The sequence below is a fragment of the Platalea leucorodia genome (genome assembly GCF_965183815.1).
Source record: "Platalea leucorodia genome assembly, chromosome: 13".
NCBI classification, from domain to species: domain Eukaryota; kingdom Metazoa; phylum Chordata; class Aves; order Pelecaniformes; family Threskiornithidae; genus Platalea; species Platalea leucorodia.
In genome coordinates, this window is record NC_138835.1 from 16,504,737 (window position 1) to 16,526,240 (window position 21,504).

At 70.2% G+C, this 21,504-nt stretch overlaps 3 protein-coding genes across 3 annotated transcripts; 1 reads left to right on the plus strand and 2 right to left on the minus strand.

Moving 5' to 3' along the window:
- Window positions 1–1,487: 1,487 nt before the first annotated feature.
- MYLK2 (myosin light chain kinase 2) lies at window positions 1,488–10,809 on the plus strand. The gene is made up of 12 exons (XM_082325591.1): window positions 1,488–1,563; window positions 2,477–4,260; window positions 4,386–4,714; window positions 5,555–5,660; window positions 5,901–5,994; window positions 6,166–6,275; window positions 6,800–6,941; window positions 7,189–7,259; window positions 7,383–7,511; window positions 7,905–8,057; window positions 8,438–8,570; window positions 9,025–10,809. Exons 2-12 carry the CDS (start codon window positions 2,534–2,536, stop codon window positions 9,103–9,105), a joined length of 3,075 nt encoding a protein of 1,024 aa, XP_082181717.1. The 5' UTR covers window positions 1,488–1,563; window positions 2,477–2,533; the 3' UTR covers window positions 9,106–10,809.
- A 3,362-nt stretch (window positions 10,810–14,171) lies between these two features.
- On the minus strand, window positions 14,172–15,568 carry FOXS1 (forkhead box S1). Its single transcript, XM_082325571.1, has one exon. It carries the CDS (start codon window positions 15,552–15,554, stop codon window positions 14,196–14,198), a length of 1,359 nt encoding a protein of 452 aa, XP_082181697.1. The 5' UTR covers window positions 15,555–15,568; the 3' UTR covers window positions 14,172–14,195.
- A 965-nt stretch (window positions 15,569–16,533) lies between these two features.
- Window positions 16,534–19,710, minus strand: LOC309596882 (interferon regulatory factor 4-like). The gene is made up of 8 exons (XM_082325636.1): window positions 19,507–19,710; window positions 18,901–19,090; window positions 18,668–18,711; window positions 18,272–18,374; window positions 17,838–17,939; window positions 17,362–17,757; window positions 17,081–17,199; window positions 16,534–16,964 (listed from the first exon to the last, which is right to left on the minus strand). The coding sequence occupies exons 1-8, from the start codon at window positions 19,678–19,680 to the stop codon at window positions 16,824–16,826; spliced, it is 1,269 nt and encodes a 422-aa protein (XP_082181762.1). The 5' UTR covers window positions 19,681–19,710; the 3' UTR covers window positions 16,534–16,823.
- Between the last annotated feature and the right edge of the window lie 1,794 nt (window positions 19,711–21,504).

Below are 21,504 nucleotides of genomic sequence, written 5' to 3' on the forward strand. Positions count from 1 at the left end.
GCCCACGGTAATCTCAGCCTCACTGGGGAGAGCCCAGTTTCCCCAGCAAGTACCAGTGCTTGGCCCTTCGCTGCTGTGTCCTGCCCGGCCGCCGGCAGCGCCCTGCGGAGGAGCGGGGTACCCCTGCCCGCACCCGGCTGGGGCAGCGGGGAGCACTGGGGAGCAGGGCCGGGAGGGTGCCCGGTGCGGGGCAGCTGCCTGACCCCCCCAGCCTCTGCCATCTCTTTTTTTTTTCCTTGCTGGGAGTTGCTCTCGCTGCTTTATCACCCGTCCCCGAGCCCCGGCCTCCCCCGGCCCCCACAAAGGAGCACCAGCGGTGGCTGAGGAGCCGAGCCCTTCCTCCTCCACCCCGCGCTGGCATTCCTCCTGCCCCGATATGATAAATGGATGTCCTGGGTTTTTAATAGTTGGTATTATTGGAGTGCTTTTGCCTGGCGGCGCTGGCCGGGGAGGGCTGGCTCCGGTTACCGGGGGTTCCTCCTGCAAACCCCCCGCCCAGCAGCGGGCAGCTGCCTGCGCGCCCTTGGTGAGCGAGGCTTTCCTCACCTTCAGGCTCAAGGATTTAAAGTAAACTGGGTTCTGCTGGGTGGGGGAACCAGGTGGAAACCTGGCGTAGCCCTTGGGAATCCGCCGGCTTCAGGACCCTGCGTGGCCGTGCCGTGGCTGTGCCATGCCCTCGCCCCGTGCTCCTGGCCTCTGCGGCCCCTGGCGCGGCGCAGCCCGCCGTGCCCCCCTCTCCCCGGGGTTTCCCACGCCGGGTTCAGCCCTGCGCAGTCCCCGAGGCCGTGCCCTTGGCTGCAGCACCCCAGCAGCACGCACTGCACCTTCGGCAGGCGCTGGCCATGCCCACGCAGCTCCCGCGCGTAGCCTGACCCCTCCGTGAGCCCCCGGCTCCTTTGTTTCTTTCCCTGAGCCCCAAAATGCTTTGTTTTGCAGGAAATGAGTCTTTCAGCTGGTTCCCGGAGGAGGCTGCAGCCACCGGCTGGTGCCCGGTTCCCAGTTCTGCGTCGGGGACCAGCAGCAGTGGCCGGAGCCAGCGGTGGCCTTGGGTGCCACGGGCTGGCATCGGTGGGCAGAGCCGGCCCCAGCTCAGCGGCACAGGGGGCACTGGCTCTGCCTGCTCCCGGCCACCATCCCCACAGAGTGGCCAGTGGCCGCCTCGCATCACCTGTGGGCGCCTTGGAAGCACTTGGCCACTTGTGTGGTGTCCGGCTCGGCCAGGCCCCCCCCGTGGGATGGTTTTGGGGTGCTGCTGTGGCGGGTGCCGGCCCTCCCTGCGGTGCCATGCCGGGGCAGGAGGCGGCTCTGTCCCTGTCCCCTGCGCCGCGTCTGCGCGTCCCTGGCCCGCGGGGGACAGGGAAGAGTGGCGTGTCCTTTGAACGGGCTCCAGCAGTGACAGGTGCTGGGAAAGGCGAAGCGGGATGGCTCCCGCTGCTGTAAAGGATCCTCCTCTGCCCGCACTAATCCGGCTCCATTACACCCGGGATAGAAGAGGCTGCTCCCTCTGGGCGCTGCCACAGTGCGGATGCTGCCCTCCTGACTGCCTCCTGCACCGCCGCCCAGGTAAAGGGGCCGGGGGGTCCCCGCGGCTGCCGGCTCGGGCCACGGCAGCGGGGGGTCCTGGGGAGAGCAGAGGAACCCCTCTGTCCCTGCATCTCCCCGTGCTGAGCTGCAGGACTGCTCGGCTGGGAACCAGCTACTTATAGCTCCTGTCCCAGTGAGACCAGCAAGTGACTCTCCGGTTACTGGGATGGTTACTGGTGGGTTTATTCCAGGGCTGGGCTGTCCCGGCCTCTGGACGGTTGCGCAGGCTGCGCAGGGGGGGTGTTTTGGGACAGGGTGAGGGGAGGTGGCCGGGCAGGGAGGGCAGCGGAGCCCGGGGGAGAGAGGGGATTTAGGGAATGGGAGCTGGGCTGGAGGGGACGGGCTGGCAGGAGCTGTGGTCACCGCCGGGCAGGGGGACGGGCAGTGCCGGCGGCTGCTGGGGCCGGGGGTCCGCATGGCTCCCCAGCAGACAGGGCTCTGCCTGCGTGGCTGGACCTGCCTGGGCGGTTCGGGGTGGGCAGCGGCGGGGTCGTCCCGGGGGATGCTTACCTCGCGTGATCCCCACCCCGCCAGCCTGGGGCCGGAGCCGTCGTCTCCTGCCCCACCATGGGGGGACGTGGCCTTAAATTGGCACCCTGGCCGCGCTGTTTGCACGCCGGAGGCCCCGTGGCAGCGACAGGTGCCGGCGTCAGGCCATCGATCAGTCACTGCCCAGCGGGTACCGGGGCACAGCGGGATGGCGCAGGGACCCGCGCCCGCATGGGGCCCCCGGCTCGGTGCTGCTGGCTGGGCGGCGGGGGCACGGCTCCCGGCTGGGTGGCAGCAGCTCGCCCCTCTTCTGCAGGAGCAGAGCTGCTGCCCGCGTCCCGCCGTGCCCCTCTGCGGGGCGTCGGGTCTGGGGAGCCCTCAACTCCGGTCTTCTCTCCTGCAGGAGCCTTGTTGAACCAGGAGCACCGCGGGGCAGCCGCCTCCTGCCCGGAGAGTCCTCATGGAGCAGGGCAGCGGCGCTGGGGGGACTGGTGGCACGGCACCCCCCGAAGCAGGCGGCGGCACAACCCCACTGGTCTCAGCAGCTCCGCAGGCTGCCCAGCCCCAAGGGGGGAAGGCAGCACCCATGGAGGGGACGGTGCCGGCTGCCGGCGGGGCGCAGGGCGAAGGGAAGGATGAGCCCGGGCAGGAGAAGGCTGCGGCTGTGGCTCGGGATGGCGGACAGGCAGAGCCTGGGAAGGAGAAGGCTGCAGGAGAGGCCGGAGGAGGGAAGGCAGAGCCGGCCGGGGAGATGGCCCCGACCGCTCCAGAGCCCGGGGATGGACGGAAGGCAGCGCCGGCAGAGGAGGCTTCGGCTGCGCAGCATGATGGAGGGCAGGCGGCATCTGCGGAGGAGAAGGTGCCGGCTGCTGCCGAGGCTCGGGATGGAGGCAAGGATGAGCCCGGGAAGGAGAAGGCTCCGGCTGCGGGAGAGCCCCAAGGAGGGCAGGCAGTGCCCGCGGAGGGGAAGGGCCCGGCTGTAGCAGGGGCGCGGGATGGAGGCAAGGACGAGCCCACGAAGGAGCAAGCCCCTGGTGGGTTAGAGGCTGAGGGTGGTGGGAAAGCAGAGCCCACGGGGGAGAAGGCTCCAGCTGCAGCGGAGGCTGAAGGAGGGAAGGCAAAACCCGTGGAGGAGACGGCCTTGGCTGCAGCACAGGCTCGGGGTGGCAAAGAAGAGCCTGCAAAGGAGAAAACCACGGCTGCTGCAAAGGAGAAGGCCCCGGCTCCTGAAAAAGCTCAGGATGGAGGGAAGAAAGCTGCAAAGGCAGAGAAAACCCCAGCTGATAAAAAGCCTGCAAAAGAGAAGGCTCCAGCTACTGTAAAGGCTCAGGATGGAGAGAATAAAGCGGCAAAGGCAGAAAAAGCCCCAGCTGTAAAAAAGGCTCAAGATGGAGGCAAAGAGGAGCCTGCAAAGGAGAAAGCCGCAGCTCCTGCAAAGGAGAAAGCCGCAGCTCCTGCAAAGGAGAAGGCCCCAGCCGCTGCCAAGGCTCAGGATGGAGCGAAAGCAGCAGCAAAGGCAGGGAAAACCCCAGTTGCAAAGCCTCAAGATGGAAGCAAAGAAGAGCCTGCAAAGGAGAAAGCCCCAGCTGCTGCAAAGGTGCAGGATGGAGGGAAGAAAGCTGCAAAGATGGAAAAAAACACAGTTGCAAAAAAGGCTGAGGATGGAGGCAAAGAAGAACCTGCAAAGGACAAGGTCCCAGCAGCTGCCAAGGCTCAGGATGGAGAGAAGGCAGCAGCAAAGGTGGAGAAAACCCCAGCTGCAAAAAAGGCTCAAGATGGAGGCAAAGAGGAGCCTGCAAAGGCAAAATCCACAGCTCCTGCAAAGGAGAAGGTCCCAGCAGCTGCCAAGGCTCAGGATGGAGGGAAGGCAGAGAAAACCCCAGCTGCAAAGAAGCCTCAAGATGGAAGCAAAGAAGAGCCTGCAAAGGAGAAAGCCCCAGCTGCTGCAAAGGTGCAGGATGGAGGGAAGAACGCTGCAAAGGTGGAAGCCCCCCCAGCTGCAGCAGAGGCTGGGGATGGAGGCGAGGAGCCCACAGAGGCAGCAGCCATGGCTGCTGCGAAGGCTCAGGGCGAAGGGGAGAAAGAGGCAAAGGTGGAGGAGACAGAGAAGCAGCAGCAGCCGAGGGGCCCCGAGCCCCCGCGCCCGGCTCTGCTGCAGAGCCTGAGCTGCCCAGCCGCCTGCCAAAGGTACCCGCGCCCTCCTGGGATGGGGTCCCATCCCCTCCTGGGATGGGGTCCCTCTGGGGAGAGGTGGGCGCTGGGCCCGGGGGGCTGCTGGCTGGGCTCTGCTCATCTCCTGCTCCTGCTTCCAGGGAGGAGCAGCCCTCGGCGGAGGCGGCAGCGATGGAGATGATACCGGAGGAGACCACGGCGGCGGAACCGAGAGAGGGTCCGACAGCGCCCGGCCCGGCCCCGCCAGCCCTGGGGGGCCTGCAGCCCCCGGAGCCCCCCGTCCCCGCGGGGAGCCCCGGTGCCCCGCAGGAGAGGACGTTGCCCGGTGCCGCGGGGCAGCCCCCCGATCCTACCGGGGCCGCAGAGCAGCCTGGCCCCGGGGGCCAACCCTCCTCGACGGAGGCAGAGCCGCCCCCCAGCCCCTACCTCACCCCCGATTTTGGGAAGGAAGACCCTTTCGAGATTCTGGGTAAGGCTGCGCGCTCCTGCCCTGTCCTCGCACCCCGGGAGCCCCTGCGGGGCGGCAGCCCGGGGTCCCCCGGCCCTGCCTGCGCTGCCCGCTCCTGCCCTCGGCTCCTCGCCTGCCCGGTGGCCTTCGGGCTCCTGTTTCACCGTCAACAGGGCTAAATGCGTCGCGTCCCCCCCGCAGGCTGCTCCGGCCGCAGCCTGGCACCGTCCCCGCGGCCGGGGCTGCCCCGGGGGAAGAGGAGCCCGGGGAGCCGCAGCCAGCGCCCGGCCCGTGGCGGGGGACAGCGCGTCCCCGCGGCCGGCGCCGCGGTCCCGGCGGGGGTGGCAGGGCCGGGGGGCTGCGCCCAGCCCGGGGGCTCCCGGGGCTCCCTGCGAGCCCGGCCCCTGCGCTCGCCGGGGCAAGGGTGGCCCAGGACCGGGTGCGTGGGCTCTGTCCTGGGAGGGCGAGAGGGACCTGGGGGCGTGGTGGCCCGGAGAGGGTGACACGCAGCAGCGTGGCCTGGAGAGGGCGAGCGTGACACGCGGGATGGTGGGGAGTGGGCGAGCCGCGGGGTGGGTGCCACGCCGCGGGGTGGGTGCCGCGCAGGGCGATGCTGCGGGCAGTGGCGAGGGACCCTTCGGGGGACACTGCGTCCCCCGGTGCAGCAGGCAGCCAGGAGACCCTGATCTGCAGCCAGGCACTCAGTACCTGGCCGCATCCTGCACCCACGGGCTTGGCTGGGCTGGGCTGCGCCGCTGGGTGCCTGCCTTCGCCCTGCGCTGGGGCACCCTGGGGTGCCCGGCAGTGGGGTCTCCCGGCCAGGCAGCTCCCCTTCTCACCCCAGCCCTCCTCTCTGTGCAGACGACGTCCCTCCGCCTCCGGCGCCCTTCGCCCACCGCATCGTCACCCTGCGGTCCGCCAGCGTCAGCTCCCAGTTCAACCTCAGCTCCAAGGAGATCCTGGGAGGGTAAGGAGAGGCCCTGGGAGGGCGCGGGGCGCCCGGCTTTCCCTCGGCACTGCCCTGAGCTGCCATCCAGCCTTGGGCAATGGTCCTGCGTCAACGGGACTCCTCTGGCCATGATGGGTTGGTGCCTCGGGCAGGATGGGTGTGGAGAGGAGCACGGGGCAGCACCCCGGAGCAGCGTGGGGGTCCCCAGCAGCCTGGGCGGCTGATGGAGTTGGCATCTCTCCCTCTCCGCCTCCCCAGGGGCAAGTTTGGCGAAGTCCACATATGCACGGAGAAGCAGACGGGGCTCAAGCTGGCGGCCAAAGTGATCCGGAAGCAGGGCGCCAAGGACAAGGTCTGGCCGCTGCCGGGGCGGGGGGCTCCGCCTGGCCACGGTGCCACCAGCAAGTGGGGTGGCCAAGGTGGTGGGGGGCAGCACTGTGCCCAGCGTGCCCCCGGTGCTGTGACACGGCCTGTCCCCGTGCCGGTGGCTCGGCCAGGGCTGACGCCGCTGCTCATTCTGCAGGAGATGGTGCTGCTGGAGATCGACGTGATGAACCAGCTGAACCACCGCAACCTCATCCAGCTCTACGATGCCATCGAGACGCCCCGGGAGATCATCCTCTTCATGGAGTTGTGAGTGCTGGGATAGTGCCGCGTGGGGCCGATGCCCGGGTGAGGGGCACCGTCGCAGGGGATGCCGTAGCGATGGAGCAGATGTGCCAGCCCCTCGCCAAGCAGAAGGGGTTGGCCCCAGGGAACGTCCGTCACCTCGCCCATCCTCATCCCACGCTGGCCTCGGAGGCAGCCTCGGGCTCTGCCTGGCCGGGACAGCATCTCCTTCCATCGCAGCGGCGTTGAGGGTGGAGATGGCCCAAGTCCTTCCCACACAGCTCCTTTTCCCCCTGCCCACTTGCTCCAGGGAGGCTGGGGCTGTGCTGGGGCTGTTCTGCTCTACAAACCCCAGGGAAGCTGAGGTGTTTTGGGGTAACCCCCCCTTCCCCATGCCTGCCTTGAGGGGGGTGTCTAATCCCAGCACACATGCATCCCACCCTGGCTCTGCTCAGCTTCTACACCAGCACCTCCATGGTGGGGCTGGGCTGGGGGTCCCCGCGGTGGGCAGGGAGCCCCAGGTGACCCCATGGCCCGTCCCCACGCAGCGTGGAGGGAGGCGAGCTCTTCGAGCGGATCATCGACGACGACTACCACCTGACGGAGGTGGACTGCATGGTGTTCGTCCGGCAGATCTGCGAGGGCATCCGCTTCATGCACCACATGCGCGTCCTCCACCTCGACCTCAAGGTGCGGGGCCGGGGAAGGCCGGGGGGCAGCGGGTCTTTGCGGCCACCGAAGCGGGGAGCGCTGCCGTGCTCACGAGGGCAGCGCGTCCCCGACGCCGGCCAGCCACGGGAGGGATGCCTGCAAGTCGGTATCACTCTGGCGTGGGCCAGCCACAGGACCGGTGGGCTGCCAGGCCCGCGCGCTGCCAGACCCACACGCTGGGGACGTCCCCTCTTGGCGGTGGGGCAATGGTCTCCTGTCCCCACAGCCTGAGAACATCCTCTGCGTCGCTGCCACCGGGCACATGGTGAAGATCATCGACTTTGGGCTGGCTCGAAGGTGCCATCTTTCCCCCTCAACTCCATCCTTTCTCCCTGTCCCCCTCCCACCCTTCGGCCCTGCACACCCTTGGGGTGCTGGGAGCCCTGGGACCCCCTCCTCACTCGCCCCCCCTGGCTGCAGGTACAACCCCCAGGAGAAGCTGAAGGTGAACTTCGGCACCCCTGAATTCCTCTCTCCCGAAGTGGTCAACTACGAGCAGGTCTCCTACTCCACGGACATGTGGAGCATGGGCGTCATCACCTACATGCTGTACGTCGGGGCTGCGCGGGGGTGCTGCCAGCGCCGTGCCGGGGCAGGACCCCCCCGGGCACCGAGCTGTCCCCAAGCCACACGTGTGCCCCAGGCACCCAGATGCTTGGTGGGCTGGCGGAGGGTGCTGGACGGGGAGATGGGCAGGTGGGGCCGGGGGGCAGCACGCAGGGCCGGGGAGCGTCTGTGCCCATGCGTGCAGGCAGGAATCGGCTCAGCCCCGCTGCAGGCAGGAGCGCAGCGTGGTCCCAGCAGCCGCACGCTGCCTCTCTTCTCTGGGCTGCCCTGCCTCGCTCCCCAGGGCAGCCCCAGCCAGATCGGCTCCATTCTGGGGGGGTTTCGGAGGTGCCACAGCCCGAGGGCACCCAACTCCTCACCCCCTTGCACCCTCAGGCTCAGCGGCCTCTCCCCCTTCTTGGGTGACAACGACACCGAGACGCTCAACAACGTCCTGGCTGCCAACTGGTACTTCGACGAGGAGACCTTTGAGAGCGTCTCTGACGAGGCCAAGGACTTTGTCTCAAACCTCATCATCAAGGAGAAGAGGTGCGAGGCCGGCAGCGGCCATGGGGGTCCTGGGGTGGGCACCCCCAGAGCTGCCTGCCCAGCCCCTGGGTACCACGCGCTGCCCTCTGCACTGGGACCAGCAGCATCCCCTGATGTCCCGTGCCCAATGAGCCTCGCAGGGCCCTGCCCTGGCCGCTGGCTGTCCCCGGCAGAGCCCCGTGTCCCTCCGGGGTCTCCTGCCCCAAGCAGGATCTGCTGGACCGCTCGGGGTCCTGCCCCACTGGTCCCTGGGCACATCCCTCCGGCGGGCTCCTCCCCGGCAGGTTTCTGGGGTTTTGGGGCTCTTGGGCGGCTGGAGAAGGGGGTGGCTGGGGCAGAGGGGCTCGAGCAGGGGTGACGCAGGCTCCTCTCACCCCCAGCGGCCGGATGAGCGCCGGCCAGTGCCTGCAGCATCCCTGGCTCAACAACTTGGCAGAAAAGGCCAAGCGCTGCAACCGCCGGCTCAAGTCCCAGGTGCTGCTGAAGAAATACGTCATGCGGCGGCGCTGGAAGGTGCGGAGGGCGTGGGACTGGCACGGGGAGGAGGGACAGCACTGTCTGGGGGAGCTGGCGGCCTCTGCCCGTCCTGGCGGATGGCATCTGGGACACGGAGGATGGCTCTGTCCCACTGTGCTGCTGGCAGCCGGGACACAAGGGCTGGGGACCCCTGAGCCTGGAGGAAGGGCTCCCCAGCACCAGGGTCCTTGCGTGGGTGCCCCCAAGGTGGGACCCCTGTCAAGCATAGGTGGTCTTCCCTGAGCCGATCCCAAGAGCCCATTTTAGGGGCAGGAGTGGCGTCAGGGCAGTGTAGGGGATGATCCCCAGCGCCAGCCCTGCGCCTCCCCCTGCCCTGCGCTCCCCCCCCACGCAGCCCAGCTGAGCGGGTGCCCGGGAGCGGGGCCTGGCTCAGCCTCCGGAGCCGCAGCCCTCGCAGTAGGATGAGCATCTCTCCTCTTCCCCTTTACAGAAAAACTTCATCGGCGTGTGTGCCGCCAACCGCTTCAAGAAGATCACCAGCTCGGGGTCGCTGACGGCACTGGGCGTCTGAGCGGGGGCTCCCGCGGGGAGCCTGAGCCATGTGTCAGTCGAGGCCAGAGAGAAACCGCTTGCGAGGGTCCCACGTCAGTCTTGCTTCTGGACGGCAGCAGGACCTCGCTGGGGTCGGCCCCTGCCCGCTTTCCACTGCGGGGGCCAGGGGCTGGAGCTGCACAGCCCCCTCCCTGCCCATGCTGCTGCCAGATGGCTGCTCTGGACCCCGTGCCGCTGCGGCGCGCGCTGCACCCCTGCTCCGTGCCCCACGCCGCCACCACCGCCGGTGCTGCTCTGCTGCATCCCCTGGGGCTGCACCCTGCCTTGGCACCCAGCGGCTGCCGGACTGCTCAGGGGCCAGGGCCCGGCCGGGCTCCTCGCCTGCACCCGCTGCTGCGGAGCCACTCTGCTGAGCTCGTTCCACCCTGGGTGGCATTGCTGGGCCGGGGACCCGCTGCTGGGAATGCCGGCAGCGCCCTCCGGGGCTCCGGCCCTCCCCATTCCCACTGAGCCAATGCTCCTGTCTGGATTTCCTTGGACTGTGAGGCTGCTCCTGAACAGTGGTTTCCGATCTCATCCCTGGCCCGGCTGCGCGGTGCCTGACCCGCAGCATCTCCGCTCCACTCGCGCTTCCTTCCCATGGCCTCGGAGGAGAAAGGCCAGCCCGGCGTGAGCCGCGCTGCCTGGGCCGCCCCGCGCGCTTGCCGCTACCTTGGACCCAAGACTTGCGCGCTCTGCCTGTAAATGCTGCAGCCCTGCCCTGTCTTCGCTGTCGCTGGACCCCGAGCTGCCCGACCTCCCTTCCCAGCGCTGTGGCTCGGCATGGGGATGCCGGAGGGCAGGTGTGGACCTGCAGCCCTGGTGCTTTGGCATCGGAGCCAGGGCCGAAGCGCCGCCTCCTTGGCTGGCCGGGTGTGCGGGAGCGGAGCTGGCCCCGAGCTGCTGCTCGCACAGGAAGGGAGGAAGCGGCGAGCATGCTTCCAGCAGCATCCCCAGCTGGGAGCCAGCGAGGGAAGAAGGAGGCTTTGTGTTCCTCCTGCCCTCCCTGCCCTTCAGCTCTGCCAGCGGGGGGAAAAACACAACCTCTGCTTCACCCGTCCCCGCCAGATCAAGATGAGCGAGGCGTCCTAATGAAGAGCAGCTGGACCGCGCTCCCCCGCTCCCGCGAGCATCGCTCCAGCCCTGACCACCAACACACAGGAACTGCCGGTCGGCGGCTGCGGCCGCCAGCTCCCCCCACCCCGTGCAGGGGCTCCCCGGGACCTGCCGGGCTGTGGGAGGCGGGTGCTGCCCCCGCTCCTCCGCCTCGCCCCGAGCCCCTTCCCCTCTGCCTGCGCCCCTCGGGGCTCCCTGGTGCTGCCGGAGGATGGGTGACCCCGGGCTTTGCAGCTTCCCCCCTTGCCTGCTGCGGGAGGGGATGGGGGGCTGGCGGGGGGTCCCGGGCTCCCCCTGCCCTCCGCTTTGGCTTTCGCCATGGCCGAGCCGCCCCAAGCCAGGGCTGTGTGTTTGCTCCGGGGCTGCCTGTGCCCTCTGCGCCTGCTGGAACAGCTCGGGGGAGAGACAGGGGGAGGCACTGGCCCCCCAGCCCCACCGGCTGCCGCAGGTGAGGGGGCTTCGGCCTCGTCCCCACCAGGCAGGGGACACCGCTTGTGGGGCCCTGCCTGATGCCGCAGTCCTGCCTGGCTCTCGCCTTCTTGTAAATAAATGTACAGGTCTGCCCGCAGCCCGCGCCTGCCCTGCTTCCCCGGGGCTCTGGGGGGCTGCTCCGGCCCCCTCCCTGGGCCGTGCAGCCGCAGCCCGAGGGCTGCAGAAAAGCGAGGAGGGGATGGGAAGCAGCATCTTGTTCCCCAGGGTAGCGGGGACAGAGAGGGGCCCCGGCGGTGCCGGGGATGGGGACCCCCTGGTGCCTCCCAGGCAGGGCTGCGCAGCCCGCAGTGCCGAGGGGTTCTGGTCTCTGCACCCCGTGGCTGTGCAGCAGCAATGGGCTCTGAGCACCCCAGGGTGCTGAGGGAAAGGGGGGAGGGAGGGAGGGAGGGAGGGATGGATGGATGGATGGATGGATGGATGGATGGTCAGAGGTGTCCTCACGGCTTCAGCATCCGCCCAAGTGGGGTGGGATGCCCGGGCAAGGGCTGGTGGGGGGCCGGTGCCCCTCTGCCCGGTGGGGCAGCAGCCGGCCCCGAAGCGGTTAAGGCTGCCCGGGCCCAGACGCCGGCTCCCGCCGCGCGCGTCCCTCCCAGCCGCTTCCTGCCGGCAGCCTTTGACCGGTTCCTGTCGGTGACCACCCTGCGGGCCTGGAAGCCAGCGCGGCCCCATCTGGTTTGAGTTACGCTCCGCGGCGGTGACGTCTCCTTCCTGTCTGGCCCCAGGAGCTGCCCGGCGGGCCACGGGGGCTGCAGGGCCCCGCTGCGGGGTGGCCCATGGGACTCCTGGCCGGGCCATCGCCCCCAGACACCCCTGGCACCCCAAGCCGCTCCGGGGGGATCAGTTCATGGACACAGCTCTGCGTGTGCACGGCTGTGGCACAGGGATGCACAGGCACCGGCACATCCCAGTGCCCCAAGCCCAGGGTGGGGGGCTCCCACCCCACAGCCTGGCTTGGCTTCTCCAGCCCCTTCCTTTCCCACCCCAGGACCCTACGGGGCACCCATCATGCCTCCACTGGGGCCGGAGGAGAAGGGCCATGGAGCTGGCACCCATGGGAGCAGCCATGGCCCCATCCCGCGCTCCCGGCTGAGGGGCAGGACAGGGCTCGGGAGCCCCCGAAGCCCCGGGGAGGGGACTGGTCCTGCCAGGGCTGATGGGCGTGGTGATAGGGCTGGTCCTGGTCCAGCACAGGCCACGGCAGCCGGAGCCATCCCTCGTGTAGGGGGTCCTCGTCACCCCCACGGACGCGTGGCACAGTCTGGGGTGCCCACAGCATCCCTCCCCAGAGCCCTGAGCACTCACACAGAGCAGCACCCTTTCCTCATCCCTGCCTGCACCCCATCCCTGTGGCACCCACTGCGTGCACAAGCAAGGGGTCTGGCAGGGAGCACAGGGAAGGGGAGCGGGCAGACCTCCTGCACCGGCACCCGGCAGCACCGCCGGCAGCGGCAGCAGGTTCGCCCTGTGACTGCGTACAGCCCAGTCCCCGGCCGTGGCACGGCCCATGCTGGGAGCGGGCGAGCGGGCTGGGGGCCAGGCCACCCACCGCGAGCCGGGAGTGAGCTGGGGAGGAGGCAGGACAGGGAGAGCAGCGGGCCCACGGCTGGGAGCCGGGGCGGGTGTGGAGAAGGGGAGCACTGGGAGAGCACGTGGCCACGGCGGCACAGGCAGCCGGCTCTGCCGGACGGGGGTCCCCATCCCCGGGGGCTGCAGCTCGGGCGGGCAATGGGATGCACCACGCGATGCCACGCTGCTCCCATGGCAGGGACCCCACGCGGGGCCGGGGCCGCGCGTTCCCAGGCGGCGGCGGGAGCCGGGGCGGGCGATGGGCCCAGCCGTGCTGCGTGGGAACCAGACGGCCCCTGGGCACGGCTGCGGCGCTCGCTTCCTCCCGCGCCCCCGGGGACCGCGCAAAGGAGGGGGCTGAGGTCAGCCGCGCTCGCTGCCGGCCGCTCCAGAGACGCCAGCATGATGTAGGCGCTCAAATATTGTTTTTCACAGGGGAGGGGAGCAAAAAAAGGGAGAAAAGAGAGGCCCAGGGCTGAGCGGCTGTCCCTGATGACGAAGGGCAGCCTCCCCCCGCCCTGCCCGGGGCTGGGATGTGGCCATGGCCCAGCAGCGGCCGTCTGGGGGCTGATAACAGGGCTGACATGGCCACAGTGCTCCCAGTCTCCAAGTGACGCCAGCACCGTCCCTCGGTGTCAGCATCGCCCCTGCAGAGACCCCCAGGACTGGCCAAGCTGGCGTCCCGCTGGCCTTGGGGCGCCGGGGGGCTCTGCCACAAACCCGCTTCCCCCAGCATTGTGGGGAGCCCCCGCCAGCCCAGCGTCCTCCCCCTGTGCCCGCCCTGGGGCTGGCTGAGCCGTGGGGTCCGGGCATTGCTGCTCCTGGGGTCCCCCCTCTCCCAGCCTGGGGTGAGCCGGACAGGGGCACGGGCACAGCCCTCCGCTTTGCCAGCATCGCTCTGGCCCCACTCCAGCGCTGCGGAGACGCTGGCCCAGGTGTCCTGGCGGTGCGTGGGAAGGGGCTGGTGGCCAGGTCCCCGCCCAGGGCTGCGTGGGGACCCCCACCGCCCCGGTGCCCCCAGCCCGGCCGGCTGGGGCAGGCCCCCATGCCCAGCCCGGTGCCAGCAGCGGTGACTCAGCCGGTGCCTCCTCACCAGTAGCCGCCCGGTGTGATTCAGGTCGGAGGAATCCGCTTTTCCCAGCCGTTCCCATCGCAGCCGCAGCCCCTGGCACAGCCCGGCTCTGGGGGGTGCCGTGGCCTCGGGGTGTCTTCAGGGACCTGGTGGGACCCCGGCCAGGCACCGGCACAACCCTGAGCAGGGACAGAGAGGGGAGGGAGCCCTGTCCCCCCCAGAGCAGAGCCCCCCACACCGTGCCACCGTCCCCCACTCCTCCCCGGCATCCCTCTGTGGCCACGCGGGTGCATGAGCGGGGCCATGTGCTGAGGCTGGTGCCAGTTGTGCCATGTGTGGCACCTGGGGCGAAGCCGGGCACTTTGAGCGGTCCCAGGCGCAGGAGGTGGCAGCGGGGCTCCGTGGGGGCTCTCTCCTGCTGCAGCGTGTCCCCCTGCCCCTCATGGACGAGGTTCCCTCCTGCTATCCCAGGACGGGGCTTCGGGGGCTCGTGGCTCTGCGTTGCGGCAGGACCTTGTCCCCAGCATCTCCCAGGGACACAGGACCTGGATGCAGGTGCCCTGACCCAGGCCATGCCCCGTACCCCTGCGGCCTCACCGTCCAGCCGGTGATCGCCAACGGAGGGGCCGGAGGGGCCGAGGGCTGCGCCAGGTGGCCTCGGGGACGCGTGTCCCCCAGCCAGCACCCAGGCTGGGGCAGAGGGTCCCCAGCTCGCCCCTGCCCGCTGCCCACCCCGAGCGGGGCGCAGAGATCACAGAGGCAGCATTGGGGAATGTGCTTTATTCGGTGCCGGGGCCGGGGGTGTCCCGGGGTGGGCCAGTCCCTCACTCGAAGAAGAACATGCCGGGTGTCCGGTAGAGGCAGGGGGGCAGCCCCAGGGGGTAGCCATTGCCCCCCTGCAGCGGGATCGCGCCCCCCGGCCCCCACGGCTCCTTCTGCTCGCCCGCCCGCGGCCCCGTGGCCCCGAAGGGCGGCTGGCGGGGGGCGGCGGGGGCCGGGGGGGCCGCGGCCAGGAGATGCTCCAGCGCCGCGCCGCATGGCCGCTCCTTCACGCAGAAGCTCAGCGCCTGCACCCGGCACTGGTAGCTGCCACCCAGCGCCTCGGGCCCTGACCGGCCGAAGGAGCCGAAAACGGGCAGCGGGGGCTGCGCGTAGCCCTCCCCCTCCAGGAAGCAGGACGGGGGGGGCTTGCCCGTGCCCAGGAGGGTGCCAGGGAACGCGGGGGGCACCTGCCCAAAGGTCTGGCCTGGCCCCAGCCCGGGGGCGGCCGGCTCCTCGCCCTCCAGCTGCCCCGGGGGGGTGCCTGGGGGGGCCGGGGAGTCTTGCGGGGGGTCCCTGGGCTGGGCGGGCAGCAGGGTGGGCAGCAGGGCAGGGTGCGGCACCGGGCGCTCGCCGGGCAGCGGGTACTGACCTGGCCGGGGCAGCTGCAGCGCCGCCGGGAGCCCCCCGAAGACAGTCTCCTTGGGCGGGCGGCTCTCCGGAGGGGCAAAGAACGGCCCCTTGGGCTGCGGCACGTCCGGCAGGTACAGGCAGGGCTGCCTGGCCTTGGGCGGCTGCCGCCGGGTGCAGGGCTCGGCGCACCCCGGCACCCCAGAACCCTCGGGCGGCGTGGCAGGGCTTGGCAGGCGCCCCGTGGCCGCTGGCGAGGCGTAGCCCCCCTCCGCCTTCCCCTCCTCAGGCAGCGGGGCGGCCGGCGGCCCCCGTGCCCGGTGCCTGGTGGGCTTCCCGCGCCCCTCGTCCCCCTCGCCGCCCGGCACGTCCCGGAGACCCCTCTTCCTGGTGAAGCGCCGGCGGCGCCGCAAGAAGCTGCCGTTCTCGAACATGTTGTAGCAGTCGGGGTCAAGTGTCCAGTAGTTGCCCTTGCCCGGCTTCTTGTCGTCTCGGGGCACCTTGACGAAGCACTCGTTAAGGGAGAGGTTGTGGCGGATGCTGTTCTGCCAACCCTGCTTGTTCTCGCGGTAGAAGGTGAAGCGGCCCATGATGTAGCGGTAGATGCCGCTGAGCGTGATGCGCTTCTCGGGCGCACTCTGGATGGCCATGGTGATGAGGGCGATGTAGCTGTAAGGTGGCTTGGTGGCCTCCGGGCCGGTGGGTGGCGGGGGGCCGGGGAAGAGGCCGCCAGCCGGCTCGGGGGCCGGTGGGCTCCGCAGTGCCGCGTCGCCGACGGGGAGGTCCGGCTGCATCCTCCTGGCCAGCCGCAGCCCTCCCGCTCTGCCGCACGGCCTCGGCACGGCCCGTTAAAACCCGCCGGCGGCCCAGCCTCCCGCGCCTGGCCGGCGAGGGGGCGGCGGGCCCCTCCTCTCCGGGGCCGCCCAGGGCGGAGCGGGGCTCCGTCGTCCAGCGCTGGTCCCTGCGGACGGACGGACGGACGCGCCGCCAAGGCCTGCGGCCAGCAGCCAGCGGCCCCGGGGCTGGCACGGCCGCGGCCTCCCCGGGGCAGAGGCGGCAGCGCTGGCCTCGGCCAAGCCCTGGGCACGGCCCCCGCCTCCCCCAGCCCCTCTTCCCACGGGAGGTTCCCACGACCCGGGTCTCATCCTGCCCTGCCCACGGTGCACAGCTGGGCCCCGGCCAGGGATGGCAGGGGGCCGAGCGGGGTGCTGCTGGCGGGGCTGGGGCTGCTGCCAGCCCTCGGCTCCCCACCCGCCCCTGCCCACCCCGGTGCCTCGGCACCCGCCCCCAGCCTGGGCTTGTGCCGGATCCCGTGCACCGTGCCAGACCTCTGCTCCGTGCCACGTCCCCGCACCGTGCCCAGCCAGGTCATTGCCTCCAGGGTGCAGCACAGCCCCCACCTCCCCGGAGCCCCCTCACTCCCCTCACCAGGGGAAACTGAGGCACGGGCAGCGAGTGCCTTTGGGGCAGGCTCCCGCACTGCCAGGTCAGCAGAGCAGCCAACGGGCACCTCGCCACTGCCTGCACCCCTGCCAAGGGGCCAGGAGCCGGGGCAGGACAGGTCTTGAGCCAGCGCAGGGGCTGGGGGGGCGGCTCACGCTGTCCCCCAGGCCTGGGGCTGAGCTTGCTTTGCCCACAGCATGAGGCTCTGCCTGGGCTCGGCTCCCCCAGCCGCCTGTGCCCCCCCAGACCGGCACCAGCCCTCCACACCGGAGCCAGCGGTACCGAAACACAACCTTTATTTCTAAGGTTTGTGAATGGCGAGTCCTGGCGGTGCAAGGTGCAAGGACGGAGCTGGCTCTGCCCTGGCTCACCAAACAAATACACAGCAAATCCCACCCAGGCAGGCTCCTGGCAGCTGCCGGGGAATAAATACAGCGATCTGCAGGGGGGTGGCTGCCGTCCGCCGACCCCGGCCAGCGCCCACCCGCCGCCAGCCCCGCAGCGCTGAGTGCCCCGTCCACGCCAGCTCAGGGAACGTGGCCGGAGTGGGGCTGTGGGGTGGCAGAGCATCCCGCTCCGAGGCTTTGTCGCGACTGGGCTCTCCTCCCGCCCACCCGGGCTCAGGGCTGGCAGAGCTGTTTGAGGACACGGATGATGTGGCTGGAGGCTCCGGGGGTGCAGGGCTGCGGGGAGTCGCGGAGCAGCGTCGGCCCCATGCGCTGGGCGTGATGGAAGAGCTCCCGCGCGAACACCGGCTCCACCTGCGGAGGCACAGAGCTGACGGAGGACGGGCACAGGTCCGTGTGCCCCCGAGACCGCGATGGCCCCAGCGCCCAGCTCGGGGGTGCCGTGAGCGCCAGCCGCGGTGCGTACTCACGTGGGCCATGATGAGCTTCTGGAAGTGGTGCCCGGCGCTGGTGGGGTACTCCTCCCCGAAGCACAGGTGGATCTGGTACTGCGGCGTGGGCTGCCCGTGGCTCAGGTACCCCCGCAGCTCTGCAAGACACCGGCCCTCTCAGGGGACACGGGGTCCCCACGGCCCCACAGCCCACAGCAGCCGCACCAGGGCAGGACCTGTCCCCGTTCCCGAGGGGATCGGGGTCTCCCGGGGCGGTGGCCGGCAGAGCCGTGTGCCCGGAGCGGCGGGCGGGCACTTACGCTGCAGGAACTGCTGCGTGTCCAGCAGCTTGTAGGTCTTCTCCCTCTCCAGCTTGTTGGGCCAGTCCCTGTGCGGGGCCAGTGGCCCATTCCAGTACACCCTGCCCTGGCACTGGCGCTTCATGAAGACCCCCTCGGGCGCTACCCACAGCAGCACGCCGCGCTCCAGGTGGGGCAGGAGCCGGTCCAGCACGTCGGTCATGCCGGCCACCCGGCCACTGCTGCCGAGCGCCCGTGGCGGGGGGAACTCAATCTGCTCCATGCAGGAGGGGCCGTAGAGGCGCTCGCTGTCGGCCGGCACGGCGCGGGAGGTGATGCGGCAGCCCTCGGCCGTGCGGGTGGTGACCTCCTTCACCAGCACGTCGCAGTAGTAGAGGCGGACGTGGAGCCAGCAGTCTGGGGCGAGGCGAGGGTCAGCTTGTGGGCAGCCCGGGCCAGGGGGGCCCAGGGCACTGCCCAGCCAGCGCGGCTCCTACCTGAGTGGTTGACGTCCTCCACGGGCAGGTAGGACGGGGGTCCGGGCAGGAGGTGGCCATGGGTCGGGTTCCAGCCGTAGAAGACTCCCCTCATGTGGTACCCTGGGCCAGGGCAGAGACGAGGTGGCAAAGGGACGTGGGCAGCTGTCCCCAAGGGCTCCCGGGTGCTGTCCCAGCCCCAGCCCCTGGGCCAGGCGGGCAGCAGGGTCCTTCCCACCGCTGCTGCTCATCACTGGGCCTCGTTAAAGCCCCTAAGTGCATGATCAAGTGGCTTCGCTGGGGCAGGGAGGGAGCCCCCAGCCCCGGTCTCCATCCCCACGGGCATCGCCTGCACAAGGGACGGGGTGCGGGGCTGCGGAGATCGGGGTCGCTCCTGCCGGGCAGCACGTGCTCCCTGCCCCCAGCCCCATCCCGCTGCCGGGGACCCTCCTCACCTCGCTCGGCCGGGTGGGCAGAGAGCAGGGGCAGCGGAGACACGTGGCACGTCTCCATCGTGCCCTTCTGGCTTTCCTCCTCCAGACTCCCCGCGGCACTGCCCTGGGGAGGGGAATGCTGTGGTGAGGGCTGAGCTGGCAGCGGGGGGCCCTGAGCTGGCTCCTGCCTCTGCCATGGACCCTGTGTGCCGGCAGGTCCTCTGCCTGAGTCTGGCAGCTGCGTGGCACAGGGGACCCTCAGCAATGCTCAGGGGAGCCAGCTGCCCGGCGGGACAGACGCAGGCAGCGTGCAGGCAGGGGAGCAGCCGGCGGACAAGGGGGGATTTGGGGCGCCCACCTTCTCCAGCCCGCAGGCAGCTCCTGCGGTGGATGGCACGGGGCAGGGGGCTGGCTCACCTGCTGATCCTCGCCGGCTGGGGACCGCGTGTCACCGTCCTTCTCTGCGGAGAGCAAGAAAAACCCTCTGAGACCCAGCCAACGGCAGGAACAGCAGCTGGGAAGGCACCCGGCTGCCCAGGACACCCAGAGAGGAAGAGGAGTGGGAAGGAAGGGTGATGTCTGCGGGACACAGGGCTCAGCACAGCATCAGCCCCAAGTCTGGCGCAGGAGGAGGGACGGCAGGGACGTACCTGTGTCCCGGGCACCATCGGACACGATCTGATACACCTTGTAGGGCTCGGAGATGTCCAGCTGGCTCCGCTCCGGCACCTCCTGGAAGTCGGTGCTCTTGTTGAGGGCGCAGCGGAGACGTGTTTTCCAGGTGGAGGGGTCAGCCTTGTCCGTCCCCTCGTGGTACTTCCCCTTGTAGACGGCCCAAGCCTGCCGGGCAGAGGGGCCCTGTGCTGCCTGGCTGCCCGTGCCCCGGTCCCCCGCGCCGCTGTCCAGGGGGGTCCACGGGGTGAGTGCATTGGGGGGGCTATGGGGGGGCAGCGGGGAGCTGGGGCTGTGCGCCCCAGGGGCTGCGGGGAGCTGGGTGGTGGGAGGTCCCGGGAGAGCGCACGGAGCTGGGCGATGGGGAGCTCTGGGGGTGCGCACGGAGCCGGGTGGGGGATCCTAGGGGTGCTCATGGAGCCAGGCAGGGGGTTCCAGGGGAGAGCCCAGGGCTGGGCATGGGGAGCCCCGGGGGTGTGCACGGAGCTGGGCAATGGGGAGCCCCGGGGGTGTGCACGGAGCTGGGTGGGGGGTCCCGGGGATGCTCCCAGAGCCGGGCAGGGGTCCTGGGGAGCCTGGGGTACCTTGAAGAGCGCGGCGTCCTGCTGCTGTCGGTAGTCCTGCTTAGCCGCATGCTTCCAGGGGATGCGGAAGAGCGTCCGGTGCCGGTTCTCCCAGCGCAGCCCCGGGTACCGGCCGCTGTCGATCTGCGCGATCAGCCACTCCTTCAGCCGCATGGGAGCCCCCGGCTCCGCCATTGCAGCCCCGTGCCCAGCCAACCCCGCCGCCCCGAGGGAACGTGTTGGGGCGTTGAAAGCGAAAGCGTGGCTCCCGCTTTCACTTTCCCTTTCCCGCCTGACTCCACTGGCTCTGGCTGCGCTGCCAGCCCGGCAAGGGGAGGGACGGGGCAGCCCACGGGAGAGGGGACAGGGCCACCCCCAGGAGAGGGGACAGGGCAATCCACAGGAGAGGGGACAGGCACCTTGCACCCACGGGAGAGCGGACAAGGCAGCCCATGGCAGTGGGGACAGGGAAACCCACAGGAGAGGGGTCAGGGCTACCCATGGGAGAGGGGACAAGGCAGCCCATGGGAGAGGGGACAGGGCACCAGAAAGCACAGGGGACTCCTCTGGACCCCTGCACCCCCCAAGTGCCTCCCTTCAGACTTTCAGGACTCCCGCACACTCCCCGCAGTGGGCAAGGGACTCTGCTCCCCTGTCCTCCTGCTTTGGGGACCAGGATACCTCCCTGCCCGGGAGGCCGTGTCCTCCCGCGGGACCAGCATCTCAGCCCGCGGGTGTGGGGACCTGCGGGAACAGGCATGGGGTTTCCAGGCTGGTGAGAGCAGCGATGTTGCCCCGTCTCTCAAATCTCTCTGCTCTAACACTCGCATCTGCCTCGCAGGGCTCCGGGTGCTGAGTCGAATGGGAACCAGGTGGGAAGGGCCAAGATGAGCTGTGGCAAGGGCTGCCGGGGGCCGGCAAGGGAGCTTGACTCATCCCGCGCCCACACTGGCTTCCCGCTGGCCCCGGGGTTCCTGGCAGAAGCCGTCCCTGCAGAGGAGATGCGGTGCCCGTGGTCACGGTGCTTCTGGGCACCGGCCTTCCCACGCTTTGGGAAACGGCTTCCCGCGCCTGCGCTGCTCGGCGGGGAGGTGGGTGCGCGTGGTGGTGCACACGTGGGTGAGACGGGCGTCAGCGCCAGGAGAGGGTCGGGCTCAGCACAGGGTCCCAGACAGCCCCTCCGCTCCCGGCTGGCTCCCGAGCATCCTTCCTCAATGCCGCTGCTGCCAGGAGGGTCTGGCCCTCCCTTCAGCGAGGAGCCCGGCTCAGCCGCCCTTTCAGGAGGAAGAGGGCTTTCCCCTCGTGCCGGGCAGGGATGGAGCCGGCTGGCACCAAGCACCGCCTGACTGCCCTTGAAAGGGCCGTGCCGGAGCAGGGCTGGCAGCGTCCCCTGCACACCCCCGCAGCAGGGCATGGGCCGGGTGGGCTTTGCCCTCTGGGCTCACTGGGCCACCGTGCCGTGACACTGGTGTCAGCTCCTCCATCACCGCTGCGGAGCCGCGCGTCGTTGTGCGGGGAAACCCGGCTCCTCGGCCGGGCCCGCAGCCCGCTGGCTCTCCTGTCGCAGCCCCCTGGGTTTCCTTTCCCGCTCTGAGTCAGAGAAAGTCACCTCTTGCAGGGAGGAGAGACGGCTCCCGAGAGCTGGCGGGCTGCTCGGGGCTGCAAAGCCTCGAAATGAATAAGCAGCGATGCAGCGCCCAGCCCCGGGCTTTCCCACAGAGCGTGGGGACGGGGCACGGCTGCGTGGCACAGAGCGCACACGGGGCCACACAGGCGTGTACGAGCCGGCCACGCTGGCAGGGGTTTGCTCTCCTTACTGAGCCCGTCCGTGGCCCCTTTGCCGCAGAGCAAAGCCTGCCTGCCCTGCCTGCGCCTGCTCGGGCACGGGGCCATGGCTAACCCCGGCTCTGCCTGCAGCGTGGCTCTCCCTGCCCGGGAGGAGGAGGAGGAGGTGGTGATGCCAGCACTGCGGCTCTGGGTGCCAGGAGCTGGGGAGTCCCAGTTTGGGGAGAGGGAGAG